At 49.9% G+C, this 16,157-nt stretch overlaps 1 protein-coding gene and 1 pseudogene across 3 annotated transcripts in view; one reads left to right on the top strand and one right to left on the bottom strand.

The window, feature by feature from the left end:
- Positions 1-4,415: 4,415 nt before the first annotated feature.
- On the bottom strand, positions 4,416-4,899 carry LOC119618442 (selenoprotein K-like; annotated as a pseudogene).
- A 5,507-nt stretch (positions 4,900-10,406) lies between these two features.
- SNTA1 (syntrophin alpha 1) overlaps positions 10,407-16,157 on the top strand; it is a 34,340-nt gene continuing 28,589 nt past the window's right edge. Inside the window, exons 1-2 of one of the 3 annotated variants that reach the window (XR_012089821.1) lie at positions 10,407-10,938; positions 15,206-15,391. Coding sequence is in view for 2 of the 3 variants with exons in the window: in XM_008020965.3 (XP_008019156.3) it covers positions 10,629-10,938; positions 15,206-15,391 (496 nt within the window). In the remaining variant the exon portion in view is untranslated. The remainder of the gene's footprint in view (positions 10,939-15,205; positions 15,392-16,157) is intronic. The other 2 variants (XM_008020965.3, XM_008020963.3) reach the window with 2 other exon arrangements.

Raw genomic sequence — 16,157 nt, 5'->3', positions numbered from 1 at the left:
GGCTGAGGCGGGCGGATCACCTGAGGTCAGGAGTTCAAGACCATCCTGGCCAACGTGGTGAAACCCCCAGTTTTTTTTTTTTTTTTTTGAGACAGAGTCTCGCTCTGCTGTTGCCCAGGCTGGAGTGCAGTGGTGTGATCTTGGCTCACTGCAACTTCCCGGGTTCAAGGAATTCTCCCGTCTCAGCCTTCCAAGCAGCTGGGATTACAGGTGCCCACCACCACACCTGGCTAATTTTTTGTATTTTTAGTAGAGATGGGGTTTCGAACCCAGGAAGTTGCAGTGAGCCGAGATCGTGCCACTGCACCCCATCCTGGGCAACAGGAGCGAAACTCCGTCTTAAAAAATAAAAAAAATAAAAATAAATAAATAAATACAAAGAAAATATTTAGCACTAAATACTTGACAAACGTAGTGAATAATCTGGGAGAGAGTAATTAAAGATAATAGAGTGCAGTTAATACAATTAGAGAATATAACTTCCAAAAGCAGAAGGAAAAACGTCCATTTATTTGATGTTAAAAAATGTAAAACTAAACAATAGATTGTTTAGAATTCATACATAGATATTAACACTATAATGAATTGTAAGCAAATCAGTATCAGAAATTTTGAATCATAGTTTTTTTTCTGGACATGGGAAAGAGGAATGGTGTCAGGCAGGAGAGGTCCCAGATGAATTGACCATGTTCTATTTCCTTCCTTCCTTCCTTCCTTCCTTCCTCCCTCCCTCCCTCCCTCCCTCCCTTCCTTCCTTTCTTCCTTCCTCCCTCCCTCCCTTCTTTCCCTTCCCTTTTCCTTCCTTCCTCCCTCCCTCCCCTTCCCTTCTCCTTTCCTTTCCTCCTTCTTGCCTTCCTCCATCGCTCCCTCCCTTCCTTTCTTTTCTCCTTCCTTCCCTTCCCTTCTTCTTCCTTCCTTCCTTCCCTTCTCCTTCATTCCTCCCTCCCTTCCTTCTTCCCTCCCTGCCTTCCCTTCCCTTCTCCTTCCTTCCTTCCCTTCTCCTTCCTTCCTTCCCTTCTTCTTCCTTCCTTCCCTTCTCCTTCCTTCCTTCCTTCCTTCCTTCCTTCCTTCCTTCCTTCCTTCTCCTTCTCCTTCTCCTTCTCCTTCTTCCCTCCCTCCCTCCTTCCCTCTCTTTCTCTCTTTCTTTTTTCTTTTCTTTTTTTTTTTTTGTGTGTGACAGGTTGTCACTCTTTCACCCAGGTTGCAGTGCAGTGGTGTGATCTCAGCTCACTGCAGCCTCTTCTGGGCTCAAGAGATCCTTTTACCTCAACCTCCAGAATAGCTGAGAATACGGGCATGCACCACCACACCTGGTTAATTTTTGTGTTCTTTGTAGGGACAGGGTTTCGCCATGTTGCCCAGGCTGGTCTCGAACTCCTGGACTCAAGCAATCTGCCCAACTTGGCCTCCTAAAATGCTGGGATTACAGGCGTGAGCCACCGTACCCGGCCTTCTAATTCGTTAATTGTGTGCCAGGTACATTATTATGTATTTTCTTCTTCTTCTTTTCTTTTTATTTTTTTACAAGCATTTCCAATGAAATTGTTTTCTTTTTTCAATTGTGGGGGAATTGTTAGAGACTTTCTCTCAGCTTCAATTTGTTTGTTTGTTTTTTGAGACAGAGTCTGCTTTGTCGCCCAGGCTGCAGTGCAGTGGCATAATCTCGGCTCACTGGAACCTCTGCCCCTGGGTTCGAGTGATTCTCCTGCCTCAGCCTCCTAGGTAGCTGGGACTACAGGTGCCCACCACCATGCCTGGTTAATTTTCATATTTTTAATAGAGAGGGGGTTTCACCATATTGGTCAGGCTGGTTTTGAACTCCTGACCTCAGGTGATCCACCTGCCTCAGCCTCCCAAAGTGCTGGGATTACAGGAGTGAGCCACCGTGCCTGGCTCTCAGCTTGAATTTGAACATGCATTTTGAGGAGGCAGTCTGGAGTCCCTAACACTGATTAAAAATGTGATTTTTTAATCATGATTTAAAAATGTGATTAAAGCATGATTAAAAAATGTGAGTATGGGTTCTCTCTTCCCTGCCCTGACTTGGGTGGTGTGGAGTGGCCTCTTAACTGGATGGACTGCCTTATGGAAAGGTGAATTCCTGTTACTGGGGACATCCAAGCTCAGGCTAGAGGTGAAGGTCTCAGGGATGCTATAAAGGGGCTGCTTGTTAAGAGTAGGATGGGGGAAATTGGACCTGATGGGATTTAACAGGTTTCCCCTCCTAAATGCCAAGATTTTAGGAAGCTGATATTTCTTTCTTTTTTTTTTTTTTTCTTTTGAGATGGAGTCTCACTGTGTTGCCCAGGCTGGAGTATAGTGGCATGATCTCGGCTCACTGTAAACTCTGCCTCCTGGGTTCACGCCATTCTCCTGCCTCAGCCTCCCAAGTAGCTGGGACTACAGGCGCCTGCCACCACGCCCAGCTAATTTTTTTTGTATTTTTAGTAGAGTCAGGGTTTCACCGTGTTAGCCACGATGGTTTCGATCTCCTGACCTCGTGATCCGCCCGCCTCGGCCTCCCAAAGTGCTGGGATTACAGGCGTGCGCCACCATGCCCGGCTGACATTTCTTTGCTCCTTTTTTTTTTTTTTTTCAAGATGGTGTCTTGCTCTGTCTCCCAGGCTGGAGTGCACTGGCGCAATCTCAGCTCACTGCAAACTCTGCCTTCCAGGTTCAAGCAGTTCTCCTGCCTCAGCCTCCCAAGTACCGGGGATTACAGGCATGTGCCACCAGGCTCGGATAATGTTTTTGTGTTTTTAGTAGAGATAGGGTTTCTCCATGTTGGTCAGGCTAGTCTCGAACTCCTGACCTTGTGATCTGACCTCCTCAGTCTCCCAAAGTGCTGGGATTATAGGCATGAGCCACTGAGCCCGGCTTTACTCTTTTTTTTTTTTTTTTTTTTTTTTGATCATGGCTCACTGCATCCTCTAACTCTTGGGCTTAAACGATCCTCCTGCTTTAGCCTACAGGCTCACACCACCACATTCAGCTAATTATTATTATTATTTTTTTGTAGAGATGAAGTCTCACCATGTTGCCCTGGCTAGTGTCAAATTTCTGTCTTCAAGTTAGCCTCCTGCCTCAGCCTCTCAAAGTGCTGGGATTGTAGGTGTGAGCCACCGTGTACAGTCTCCTTTACTCTAAATTCCACAAGCCTTTGATTTCAATTCTCTAACAGTCTGAGCTCGATTCTAACTAGTATCCTAGGGTAGCCAGTAAAAGTGTTTACGGCTTTGGAATCAGAAATACCCTTGGTCGTATCTGGGGTCTAGCATTTATGAGCTGTGTGACCTTGGCACCTTGGAGAAATCACTTCCCCTTTCTGAGCCTTAGTTTCCTCTTCTGCAAAATGGAGATACTAGTGACTGCTTCACAAGGCTGCAATGAAGATTATTTTTATTTTTTTGGAGAGGGAGTCTTGCTCTGTCACCAAGGCTGGAGTTCAGTGGCATGATCTAGGCTCACTGCAACCTCCACCTCCTGGGTTCAAGCAATTCTACTGTCTCAGCCTTCCGAGTAGCTGAGATTACAGGTGCCCACTACCACACCCACTAATTTTTGTATATATTTTTAAAGATTCATGAGACAGGCCGGGCGCGGTGGCTCAAGCCTGTAATCCCAGCACTTTGGGAGGCCGAGACGGGTGGATCACGAGGTCAGGAGATCGAGACCATCCTGGCTAACCCGGTGAAACCCCGTCTCTACTAAAAAATACAAAAAACTAGCCGGGCGAGGTGGTGGGCGCCTGTAGTCCCAGCTACTCCGGAGGCTGAGGCAGGAGAATGGCGTAAACCCGGGAGGCGGAGCTTGCAGTGAGCTGAGATCCGGCCACTGCACTCCAGCCTGGGCGACAGAGCAAGACTCCGTCTCAAAAAAAAAAAAAAAAAAAAAAAAAAAAGATTCATGAGACAAATATACTAAAGATAAAAATTAATTGAAGAGCACAGATATGATATGCATACTACCAAAATAAATACAATGTGATTTACAAATGAGAACAAGTTAACAATGAACAGTATTTCAGAAGTTGAAAAGGTGACACTAAAAGTGCTACATACACAGCCTTTTATTTATTTTATTCAGATTCAGTGTTTTCATGAATTTAATATAAAGATGAGGAGTCCATTCTGCAACCTAAAAATATGTACTTGTGAAAACTAAATACTTTAATAAACTATACAAAAAAGGTAATGAGACACATATGCGTATTTATGGAACTGCATGTCAGTCAGGTCAATTACCTGCAGAGGGAATTCCCAGTGTGTCCTCATTCATCTGTGAGGACACAGAGCAGTTCTTGTTTAGACACATACATTTATCTATTGCTCAGCATGGTCAGCGCTCCACTTCTTGACATGTTTCCTTCTGCTATGGATGTGCATGTCCAGTTGTCTGCTTCTCAGAGTAGACATTTACCTTCCTCATCCACCAGCCACTGGAGAAGGACTGGGGCCATGCAGAGGATTGATTCTACCCATTCTTCAGCGAGGGTTTCCTGGTGGCCCTTTTCCATCATCATATCTGGAATCAGATGAGTTTCCATAGTTTCTTCTTTGTTTCACATCTTGCCGAAACAGAGTTTTGAAAAACAAAACCACAAACTTAGCTATTCCTCAGAAGAAATCTGTTATCAAAGATAATCTCCATGGCGACTGACTCTGGCTGCCCGACACTTGTCCGTTCGAGATGTAAATCATCTTGCCCCACTTCCCCGCTTCGGAGTCTAATTTCTGTATTATTATTATTATTTTTTAGATGGAGTTTCACTCTTGTTGCCCAAGCTGGAGTGCAATGGCACGATCTCAGCTCACTGCAACCTCCGCCTCCTGGGTTCAAGCGATTCTCCTGCCTCAGCCTCCCGAGTAGGTGGGATTACAGGTGCCTGCCACCATGCAGGCTAATTTTTTGTGTTTTTAGTAGAAACGGGGTTTCATCATGTTAGCCAGGCTGGTCTCTAACTCCTGATCTCAGGTGATCCGCCCGCCTCGGCCTCCCAAAGTGCTGGGATTACAGACGTGAGCCTCCGCATCTGGCCAATTTCAGTATTTTTTAGTAGAGATGGGGTTTCACCATGTTGGCCAGGCTGGTGTCGATCTCCTGACCTCAAATGATCCGCCCACCTTGGCCTCCCAAAGTGTTGGGATTACAAGCGTGAGCCACCTCACCTGGCCTGCAATAAAGATTAAAAGGCAACATAATGGAAGTACCTGATTTGGTTTCCATCCCATAGGGCCCCTGAGAGCTTTAGATTTTGGAAGCCTTTTATCCACCACTTAGATATAAACCTTTTTCAGGCTACAGTACAGTGTCACAGTGGGCTCATTATTTCATCTCTGAGCCTCAGTTTCTTCATCTGTGTAATGGGGATAATAATAGGACCTACTTCCTAGGCCGCCTTGAGGGTTAAACAAGATGATCCATGGAAAGCACTTATTATGGAAGGCATTTGGTCATGTGAACTCTCATTGTTACTGCCATCACTGGGTCTGGGAAGCCAGGAGAGTATAGGAATTCCCGATCCCTGCCCTAGAGCCCATGCGGAGGGACCTCCCTCTCTGACCAGGACCCCAGACACTTGATACAAGGGTTTGAGCTTGTGGAGACTTTTGTTTTTTGGTTTTTTTTTTGAGTCAGAGACTTGCTCTGTTGCCCAGGCTGGAGTGCAGTGGCACCATCTCTGCTCACTGCAACCTCTGCCTCCTGGGTTCAAGTTATTCTTGTGCCTCAGCCCCTGGGTGGCTGGGATCACAAGCATGTGCCACCAAGCCCAGCTAATTTTTGTATTATTATTAGTAGTAGTAGTATTACTTTTGAGATGGAGTCTTGCACTGTTGCCCAAGCTGGAGTGCAATAGCACGATCTCGGTTCACTGTAATCTCCGCCTCTGGGGTTCAAGTGATTCTCCTGCCTCAGCCTCTCGAGCAGCCGAGATTACAGGCACCCGCCATCATGCCTGGCTAATTTTTGTCTATCTGTCTGTCTGTCTGTCTATCTATCTATCCATCTATCTATCTATCTATCTATCTATCTATCTATCTTTTTTTTTTTTGAGATGGAGTCTCGCTCTGTCACCAGGCTGCAGTGCAGTGGCGTGACCTCGGCTCACTGCAACCTCCACCTCCCGGGTTCAAGTGATTCCCCTGCCTCAGTCTCCCACGTAGCTGGGACTACAGGCACGTGCCACCATGCCTGGGTAATTTTTTTTTTTTTTTTGAGACAGAGTCTAGCTCTGTCACCCAGGCTAGAGTGCAGAGGTGTGATCTCGGCTCACTGCAACCTCCACCTCCTGAGTTCAAGCCATTCTCCTGCCTCAGCCTCCTGAGTAGCTGAGATTAGAGATGTGTGCCACCACGCCCAGCTAATTTTTGTATTTTTAGTAGAGATAGGGTTTCACCATGTTGGCCAGGCTGGTCTCGAACTCCCGACCTCAAGCAATCCACTCGACTTGGCCTCTCAAAGTGCTGGGATTATAGGCATGAGCCACTGCGCCTGGCCAAGTTTTTGTATTTTAGTAGAGACAGGGTTTCACCATGTTGGTCAGGATGGTCTCTATCTCCTGACTTCGTGATCCATTGGCGTTGGCCTCCCAAAGTGCTGGGATTACAGACTTGAGCCACTGTGCCCGGCTAATTTTCGTATTTTTGTAGAGATGGGGTTTTACCATGTTGGCCAGACTGGTGTTGAACTCCTGACCTTGGGTGATCCACCCGCCTAGGCCTCCAAAGTGCTGGGTTTACAGGTGTGAGCCACCGTGCCTGGCCAGAGCTTACAGAGACTTTAGTAGGCTGGGCAGCTCCCCTCTCCCCTTTCTTTTCCCCTTCTCCCTCTCCTATCCCTTGGGAGTGAACTGTTTTCCTCTGGGAGCTCTGCCTGGGGCTTGGCAGGGAGCCGGGCCTATGTGTATCTATCTGGGAGGCCAATTTCTGAGCCACAGCAGAGAGGCATCGGCTGATCACAGTGTAGGGGTAGAGCATTCCTGCAGCTACAGGGTTCTTGGGGGTAGCTACCGGTGATTGGCACTGCCTATCAAGTGTGATCACAAACACACACACACCCATACTCACATACAGACATACACACATGCATGCACACGTCGCTGTTTCCTTGGCTCTACATCTTCTTTCTGTGTTAGCCCCTTTGCACACATCACTCCTTCCCCTCTTTCCTGTTATAGCCACAGAAAACTGTCCCCCAGAGGAGAAATCCTCTCTTATGGATCTTTCTCAGCAAGTTTGTCTGGGCCTCATTAAGTCTTTTTAAAGCAGGGCAGTACGTGGGGGGACTTTTAAGGATCTGGTTCCAGGCTTTGGTCCTGGGAAAGGAACTTCAATTCCCTGCTGGTCTCTTGCCTCCTGCCGGGTCTCTTCTCCCCTCCCTTCTCTACCATTGGAGTGAAGCTTCCACGAGCCAAGTAGGCTGTAGTTATTTATCACAAGTGCTTACCCCAAATTCCTCAGGCTGTCCTACAATCTTTAAGTTCAGTCATACTTTTAAGATATCAATGCATATACACAATGCTATATTCCTTCGCTGCCTCCCTCCTCTCCTTCCTTTCTCTCACTTTCTTTCATTCATTTTTGAGACAGGGCCTTGCTCTGTCACCCAGGCTGGAGTGCAGTGGCATGATTGTGGCTCATTGTAGCAGCCTCAAACAGGCCTCCTACTGCAGCTTCCCAAGTAGCTGGGAGTACAGGTGCACATTACCAAGCCTGGCTAATTTCTTTACTTTGTCGAGATGGAGTCTTGCTAAGTTGCCCAATTGGTCTCAAATTCCTAGCCCCAAGTGATCTTTCATCCTCGGAATCCCATATATATATGTATGAAAGACCCTGGGTTCTTTTTTTAAACCTGTGTCTCTCCTGTTTTGACACCACTCTAACTTAAAACAATTCCTTTTGTTGTTGGTGGTGGTGGTTTTTTTTTTTTTTTTTTTTTTTTGAGACGGAGTCTCACCCTATCACCCAGGTTGGAGTGCAGTGGTGCAATCTCTGCTTGCTGCAATCTCCACCTCCCGGGTTCAAGTGTTTCTCCTGCCTCAGCCTCCTGAGTAGCTGGGATTACAGGTGTCTGCCACCATGCCCCGCTAATTTTTAAATATTTTTAGTAGAGATGGGGTTTCGCTATGTTGGCCAGGCTGGTCTGAACACCTGACCTCAAGTGATCCACCCACCTCAGCCTCCCAAAGTATTGGGATTACAGGCGCGAACCACTGTGCCTAGCCCTGAGTTTGTTTGCTTCCTTCCTTCCTTCCTTCCTTCCTTCCTTCCTTCCTTCCTTCCTTCCTTCCTTCTTTCCTTCCTTCCTTCCTTCTTTCCTTTCCTTCTTTCTTTCTTTCTTTCTTTCTTTCTTTCTTTCTTTCTTTCTTTCTTTCTTTCTTTCTTTCTTTCTTTCTTTCTTTCTTTCTTTCTTTTTCCCTTCCTTCCTTCCTTTCTTTCCTTCTTTCTTTCTTTTGTTTCTTTGTTTCTTTCTTTCTTTTGAGAAGGAGTCTCGCTCTGTTGCCCAGGCTGAAGTGCAGTGGCATAATCTCGGCTCACTGCAACCTCTGCCTCCCAGGTTCAAGCGATTCTCCCGCCTCAGCCTCACAAGTAACTGGGATTACAGGCGCTTGCCACCATGCCCGGCTAATTTTTGTGTTTTTAGTAGAGATGGGGTTTCACCATGTTGGCCAGGCTGAGTCTCGAACTCCTGACCTCGTGATCCGCCTGCCTCAGCCTCCCAAAGTGCTGGGATTACAGGCGTGAGCCACTGCACCTGGTCCCCTCTTTTTTTTCTTGATGATATCTTATGTGGAGGATTTTACCCAAAAGTTCAGGGAGTCAAAACACTGGTGTGGTCTTACTTATTTATTGCCCAACATATCCCAGCTAGAAATGGAGGATAGAGACAAGGAGCAGGTATGAAGGCCAGTTGAGCTGTGTGATGTGGTGGATTTTTTCTGATTGCAATCATGCTTTACCTTTGTCAGCTGTCTAGCAGAGTGGTTCAGTGCCCAGGCACTGGTGTCAAACAGTCCTGGGTTTGAATCCCAGCTCTGCCTCACTCATAAATGTGTGACCTAGGCCAATTAGACTAAATCCAAGTTTTCCCTTCCATATAATAGGGGTGTTCTTTTTTCTTGGTCTGTCACCAAGGCTGGAGTGCAATGGTGCAATTACGGCTCACTGCAGTCTGGATCTCCAGTGCTCAAGCGATCCTCCCACCTCAGTTGTGATTACAGGTGTGAGCCACGGTGCCCAGCTGGGGGTGCTCTTAGCTACTCCAGGAGGCTAATGTAAAGATGAGATAACACATGGAAAATACTCTTCTAGCCCAAGCTAAGAGTAAGCATTCACTAAATGAAAGTGATTATAGCATAGAGTCACAGTTTACCACGTGTTTTCACATTGATTTAATCCTCACACCAGCCCAGTGAAGTAGGTATTATTATAATCCACATTTTACAGATGAGGAAATTGAGGCCTAGAGCAGTAACGTAAGGGGACCAAGGTCGACTTGGAGCTAACACAGGCAGCAAGGGTTAGAAACCAGGTCTCCAGACGCCCAGACCCAGAGCTCCACCTTGCAGCCTTCTTCCCACACACTAGGAGTTCTGGGTTTTTCTGCCAGGCCTCAAAGTGTGGGACTTCAGGCTTTTCTATACTTGACTGCGAACACAGCCAGGGATTAATCTCTTAAACTTCCCTGCAGTTTTGAAGTGGGGATCGTGCCCACCCCCTCCCCAAGCCCTAAGCGGAGTCGGCAGCTCTCTCCTCCGGGGGCGGGGCCTGTCACCTTTAGAAGCCACGCCAACGATAAGCCACGCCCACAGACCAAAGCCTCGACCACCTGATGGGAAACCAGCTTCTTCCTCAGCTCCCCAACTAGCAACTCTGCCTGCAAGGTCTCTCGCGGCTCAGCGTCCACCTTTCTGTTTTTTTGACATAGGGTTTCGCTCTGTCACCCAGGCTGGAGTGCAGTGGCGCGATCGCGGCTTACTGCAGCCTCGAGCCTCTGGGCTGTCATCTAGGCCTACCAAGGTGTTGGGATTACAGGCGTGATCAACCACGCCTGGCCGGTGTCTACCTCTTAAACTCAAGCCCTGGAGCCCAGACCACCATACGCAGCCCAGTCCTCCGCCATATGCAGCCCAGCCCGATGCCCAGTGCTTCGCACCAGGATACGTGGTTCTGTTTTTTTTTCATGCGCTCCCACGTCCGGGAGCTACAGTCCCGGCCCTCGATGGACATTCCGAGCGCAGAGGCCACTGCGCGGGATCATTGGGTTCCGCCCACGACGCGAAGCCCCGCCCCCCGACACCCCGCCCAGCACCGCGCCTCCCGGGCTTTTCGCCTTGCTTAGTGGTCCCGCCCCGCCGCCCTTCTGACCCGCCCTCTAGGTAGTCTCACACGGCGGCCCTCGGCTCCCGGGCCCCGCCCCGGCCTCCCGCATTTGCCCGAGGCCCAGTCCCCAGCACTGGTCACACCCCCGGGTAGCCCCGCCCCTAGATCGCCTCTCCCAGCGGCCCGGGTAGGGTGGCGGCTGGCCCAGCCGGGCCCCCGCTGCCCTCTGCCCTGGGAGCTTGGTCGGAGCGGGCTGGGCACGGCGGGACAGGGCAAGCGCGGCGTCCCGGGGTCTCGGAGGTGAAGATGGCGTCCGGCAGGCGCGCCCCGCGCACCGGGCTGCTGGAGCTGCGCGCCGGGGCGGGCTCGGGGACCGGCGGCGAGCGGTGGCAGCGGGTGCTGCTGAGTCTGGCGGAGGACGTGCTGACCGTGAGCCCCACCGAGGGCGACCCTAGTCCCGAGTCCGGCGCTCCGCGGGAGCCGGAGCCCGCGCAGCTCAACGGCGCCGCGGAGCCGGGCGCGGGGGCCCCGCAGCTGCCAGAGGCGCTACTGCTCCAGCGGCGCCGCGTGACGGTGCGCAAGGCCGACGCCGGTGGGCTGGGCATCAGCATCAAAGGTGGGCGCGGGACACCGAGGGCGCGGGGTCGTGGTGTCTGGGGGCCGCCGAGGGCGCAAGGGACTGGCAGCGCGCCCAGGACATGGAGCTGGAGGCCTCCTGTCCGGGGGTAAGGGAGGTCTGAGGAAACAGGTAACGGAGGGCACTGGGCGCACCAAGGTCGGAGTGGGTTTCCGTAGTTGGTGGCCTTAGGGGGCACGGAAGACACAGGTGTGGAGGAGATTGTGGGAGCACCAAGGACACGTGGGTGGGAGTTCTGTGTGGAGGCGTGGGGGTCTGAGAGGCAACCAGCATGAACATCAAGGACAAGAGGGGTCCCCTGGAAAGCAGAGGGTGGAGAAAGGGGGTTGAGGCCGGGATACCAGTGGGACAGGGAGGAGGGAGTCCCTGAGAAGCAACCAAGGTGGGTACAGAGGGGAGGCCTGGAGTCCGCGAAGCACAGGGGTGGATAGGAGGCCTGGGTGCAGGCACAGACTGGGGTCACAGGCAGAAGGCCAGCAAGGACCTAGGAATCTAAGGACCCAGGAAGGCTGCGGGGAGCCCTGACAGCTGGATTTGGGTCTCCTGATCTGACCATCTGCACCTTGCACAGGATGGAGCTTTCAGTCCCCAGGACTGACTGCTAGTGGGGTGCAGTTAGGGTGCAACCAGACTGTGTTTGAATCCAGGATCAGCTGTGTGAGGTTGCAAAAGTCCCGTCCCGTCTCTGAATCTCAGTTGCCTCAATTGTATAAGAGGATGATAGAGTTGTGATGTTTCTGAGAGCAGGGCTCACCACACCAGCACATTGTAGGTGCCTAGTTAATTACTGCTGTTAGCGGAGAGGAAACATGGAGGCCAGGAGATACTCCCAAAGCAGCTAAACATAGTTTTCAAAATCCTTGCACACCCCCAGCTGCTGGGTTCACTATGCTTTTCCATCGGCTTCTCAGGATCCCAGCCCCTAGCAGGGTGCTTTGGGAAAGGGTGTCAGCCTTTGTTTCCACCTTGAATATGTACCGTACCCTCTGGGGTCTCCCTCGTACTGGTTCTGTTGATGAGTGCCTCCAGACTGTTTGGCTTGGCTGAGGTGGTGCAGATAGTGGTGAATGCCACCACTGTGTGCCAGGTGCTGTGCCCAGGACACTAGTCTCATGATCCACTTCATCCTGGCAACAAGTGGTGAAAGGTAGGGAGTATAATCCCCATATTGCAGATGAAGAAACTGAGACTCAGAAAGGTAAAATGATTTTCCCACCATTACACAGTGAGTGTCAGCGCTGGGATTTGAACGTTAGTTATCAGCTACTGTCCCCCAGAGAGTGCTCAGGGAAGTTGATTCTTTTCCTGTAGAAGGGCAGATCCCCAGGCACCCAACCAAGAGGGGCTAAAAAGGGGAAATGGGAAAATGAGGGTATGGGCACCAGTCTTACCCTCAGTCTCCAGCATGGGATAGGGCAACAGACCAATCCAAAAATTATACACTCAGTGTGTCAGAGCAGGAAGGAACTTATTCATACAGAGTTCCATTCTGCAGATGGACGCACTGAGACTCAGAAAGGAGCAGGGACTTTCCAGGGTCACACAAAGTTACTCCCCAGCTCCATACTTCTAGGTGGAGGGGAGGGTACTTTTAGGAGACTTCAGGTATTTCCACTGGATCCAAATCTGGGCTCCTGTTGCCATGGTAACCCCTCCTATAGAGTCTAGCTTAGTCTGAGGCAGCCATGAGTGATCATAGCTTCAAACTGAACTGAAGCCCCTAGTTTCAGTGGGGGGAGGGCAGATATAAATAGAAACCCCTTCCTCTCCTAGACTTCAAGCTCTGTGCAGATAAGCAAACGGTGGGGCCTGCGTGGGTGTCAAGAGAGGTGTTCCAGTCCCAGCTCTGCCAGCAGCCTGTGTGACCTTGGAACAATGACCTCCCACTCTGGGACACTAATTCTTCATCTTCAGTATTCTGGGGATGAGCCAGGAGTGTGATATCTGAGGGCCTGACTTGCCGTCTGTGGTAGGGTTAATAGTGTTGGTTCTTGAGCCTGGAGGCCTAGGTGCAAATACTGGCTTTGCTACTTACTAGTTGAGTGACCTTGGACAAGGGGCTTCCCTCCACACTTCAGTTTCCCTAATAGGAAACTGGGCATGCCTACGTGATGGGATATTGTAAAGACGCAATGTTGGCATTTGGTACATGCAACTAAGGTGACCTATTATTACTATTTCTTTTTTTTTTTTTTTTTTTTTTTTTTTTGAGACGGAGTCTGGCTCTGTCGCCCAGGCTGGAGTGCAGTGGCCGGATCTCAGCTCACTGCAAGCTCCGCCTCCCGGGTTTACGCCATTCTCCTGCCTCAGCCTCCCGAGTAGCTGGGACTACAGGCGCCGCCACCACGCCCGGCTAGTTTTTTGTATTTTTTAGTAGAGACGGGGTTTCACCGTGTTAGCCAGGATGGTCTCGATCTCCTGACCTCGTGATCCGCCCGTCTCGGCCTCCCAAAGTGCTGGGATTACAGGCTTGAGCCACCGCGCCCGGCCAGGACCACCGCGCCCGGCCAGGTACTATTTCTTATTTTAAAAGGGCATTTAAGAGTTTGGTAATAAAGCCGTTTAGTAAAATGTATTAGCTTCTTTTGTATCCAAGATGCCATTCAGGTAGGTTTTTAGAATCACTAGACTCTAAGGCTTTGGTTTCCAACCTGGATTTTGGATTGTGAAACATTATGATTGCTAAAGCAGTCTTTTGAGGCCATAGGAATAGCCGACTTCTCTCTTGATTCCAGTTTGGAGGGTATCAGTGGGTTCCCACATTGTTGCCTTCTTTTGTGTGTGTGTGTGTGAGACAGTCTTGCTCTGTTGTCCAGGGTGGAGTGCAGTGGTGCAATCTCGGCTCACTGCAACCTCCACCTCCTGGGTTCAAGCAGTTCTCGTGCCTCAGCCTCCTGAGTAGCTGGGATTACAGGCACACCCACCATGCCTGGCGAATTTTTGTATTTTTATTTTATTTTGAGACAGAGTCTTGTTCTGTCACCCATGCTGGAGTGCAGTGGTGTGAGCTTGGCTCACCGCAACCTCTACCTCCCAGGTTCAAGCGATTCTGCTGCCGCAGCCTCCTGAGTAGCTGGGACTACAGGCGTATGCCACCAGGCCCAGCTAATTTTTTGTGTTTTTATTTATTTATTTATTTGAGATGGAATTTCGCTTTTATTGTCCAGGTTGGAGTGCAATGGTGCAATCTTGGCTCACCGCAACCTCAGCCTCCCAGTTCAAGCGATTCTCCTGCCTCAGTCTCCCAAGTAGCTGGGATTACAGGCATCCACCACCACTCCCAGCTAATTTTTTGTATTTTTGGTAGGGACAGGGTTTCACTATGTTGGCCAGGCTGGTGTCGAACTCCTGACCTCAGGTGATCCACCCGGCAGCCTTGGCCTCCCAAAGTGCTGGATTACAGGCATAAGCCACTGCACCTGGCCCTTTTTTATGCTTTTAGTAGAGGCAGGGTTTCACTATGTTGGCCAGGCTGGTCTCAAACTACTGGCCTCAAGTGATCTGCCCGCCTTGGCCTCCCAAAGTGCTGGGATTACAAGCGTGAGCCACTTTATCTGGTTATTTTCATTTTTAGTTTTTGTGGGTACATAGTAGGTGTATATATTTATGGGGTACATGAGAAAATCCAAAATATTTAAGAAAAAGTGATTGAAGAACTTCGTAAGTTGCACAAACACTGGTGAACACCCAAAGCACTTAATCAAAAGATCCAGGGATCAAACTATAGCATTATGAATTTTGAAAATGATTCATTTAATTAATTAATTTGTTTATTGAGACAGGGTCTCCTTCTGCCACCCAAGCTGGAGTGCAGTGGCACAATCTCAGCTCACTGTAGCCTCGACCTCCTGGGCTCAAGTAATCCTACTTTAGCCTCCCTAGTAGCTGAGACCACAGGTGCCCGCCACCACGCCTGGCTAATTTTTGTATTTTTAGTAGAGGCAGGGTTTTGCCATGTTGCCCAGGCTGATCTTGAACTCCTGAGCTCAGGTCATCTGCCCACCTCAGCCTTCTGAGGTGCTGGGATTACAGGCATGAGCCACCAAACCTGATGGAAAATGTATTATTAGTATTACTGGTGTCCCAAACTTCCGAGACTTTTCTCAGATTCCCTTTATTCTCCTATTCCATTTTCCAGCACTGGGCTAGGCACCAAGGGAAGCCTTCAGAAATAATTGTGCCTTGATGCGACTCCCAATTGTTGGAGTATCTGCCTCAGTCTTGTCCTCCTTCTGTGCCTGTGCAGGCGGCCGGGAGAACAAGATGCCTATTCTGATTTCCAAGATCTTCAAGGGATTGGCAGCTGACCAGACAGAGGCTCTTTATGTGGGGGATGCCATCCTGTCCGTGAATGGGGAAGACTTGTCCTCTGCTACCCATGATGAGGCGGTGCAGGCCCTCAAGAAGACAGGCAAGGAGGTGGTGCTGGAGGGTAAGCACTGACGTTCCAGGGTCCAGACGGGCCGGGTGGAGGTGTTCCACTGCTTCCCTACCTCCCCCAGGCCTCAAGAGGCCCCATCCCAGCACTGGGGGCTGGGAGATGGGCAGGATTGAAAACAGAAACAGAACTTAGGGACCTGCCTGAAGACAGTGTGGGGTGGTGGAGGGAGAGCTGACACAGAGCTAAGCAGACCTGGTTTGCATTTTCTGTCTTCCAGTCACTAGCTGTGTGGCCTTGGACAAATCACTTCATTTCCCTGAGCCTTAGTTTCCTCATCTGTAAAACGGGGATGTAGCTCCTGCCTTTCTGGGTTGTTGCGACTAGGGCAAAAAGGTACATGGCAGAGTGTGCCAGCCCCCGAGGGACACAGGGAGAGAGGGGTGCAGACTGGGGAAGGGGCAGCTCAGATTATTTCCTTTGGGGCCTGGAGAGCTCTTGACTTCAGGTTCTTTTAGTGCCTGGACCTTAAAACCCTAAGACCCATCTTCCTTTGGGAGAAGCCTCAGCTTTTATTTTACTTTTTTTTTTTGAGATGGAATCTTGCTTTGTTGTCCAGGCTGGAATACAGTGGCATGATCTTGGTTCATTGCAACCTCTGCCTTCTGGGTTCAAGTGATCCTCCTGCCTCAGCCTCCCAAGTAGCTGGGATTACAGGTGTGTGTCACCATGCCCAGCTAATTTTTGTATTTTTGTAGAGACAGGGTTTTGCCATGTTGGCCAGGCTAGTCTTGAACTCCTGACCTAAGGTGATCCACCT

This window comes from Chlorocebus sabaeus, chromosome 2 (genome assembly GCF_047675955.1).
Source record: "Chlorocebus sabaeus isolate Y175 chromosome 2, mChlSab1.0.hap1, whole genome shotgun sequence".
NCBI lineage: Eukaryota > Metazoa > Chordata > Mammalia > Primates > Cercopithecidae > Chlorocebus > Chlorocebus sabaeus.
Note: the sequence above shows the minus strand (reverse complement) of the source record. Positions and strands in the feature narration are given on the sequence as shown.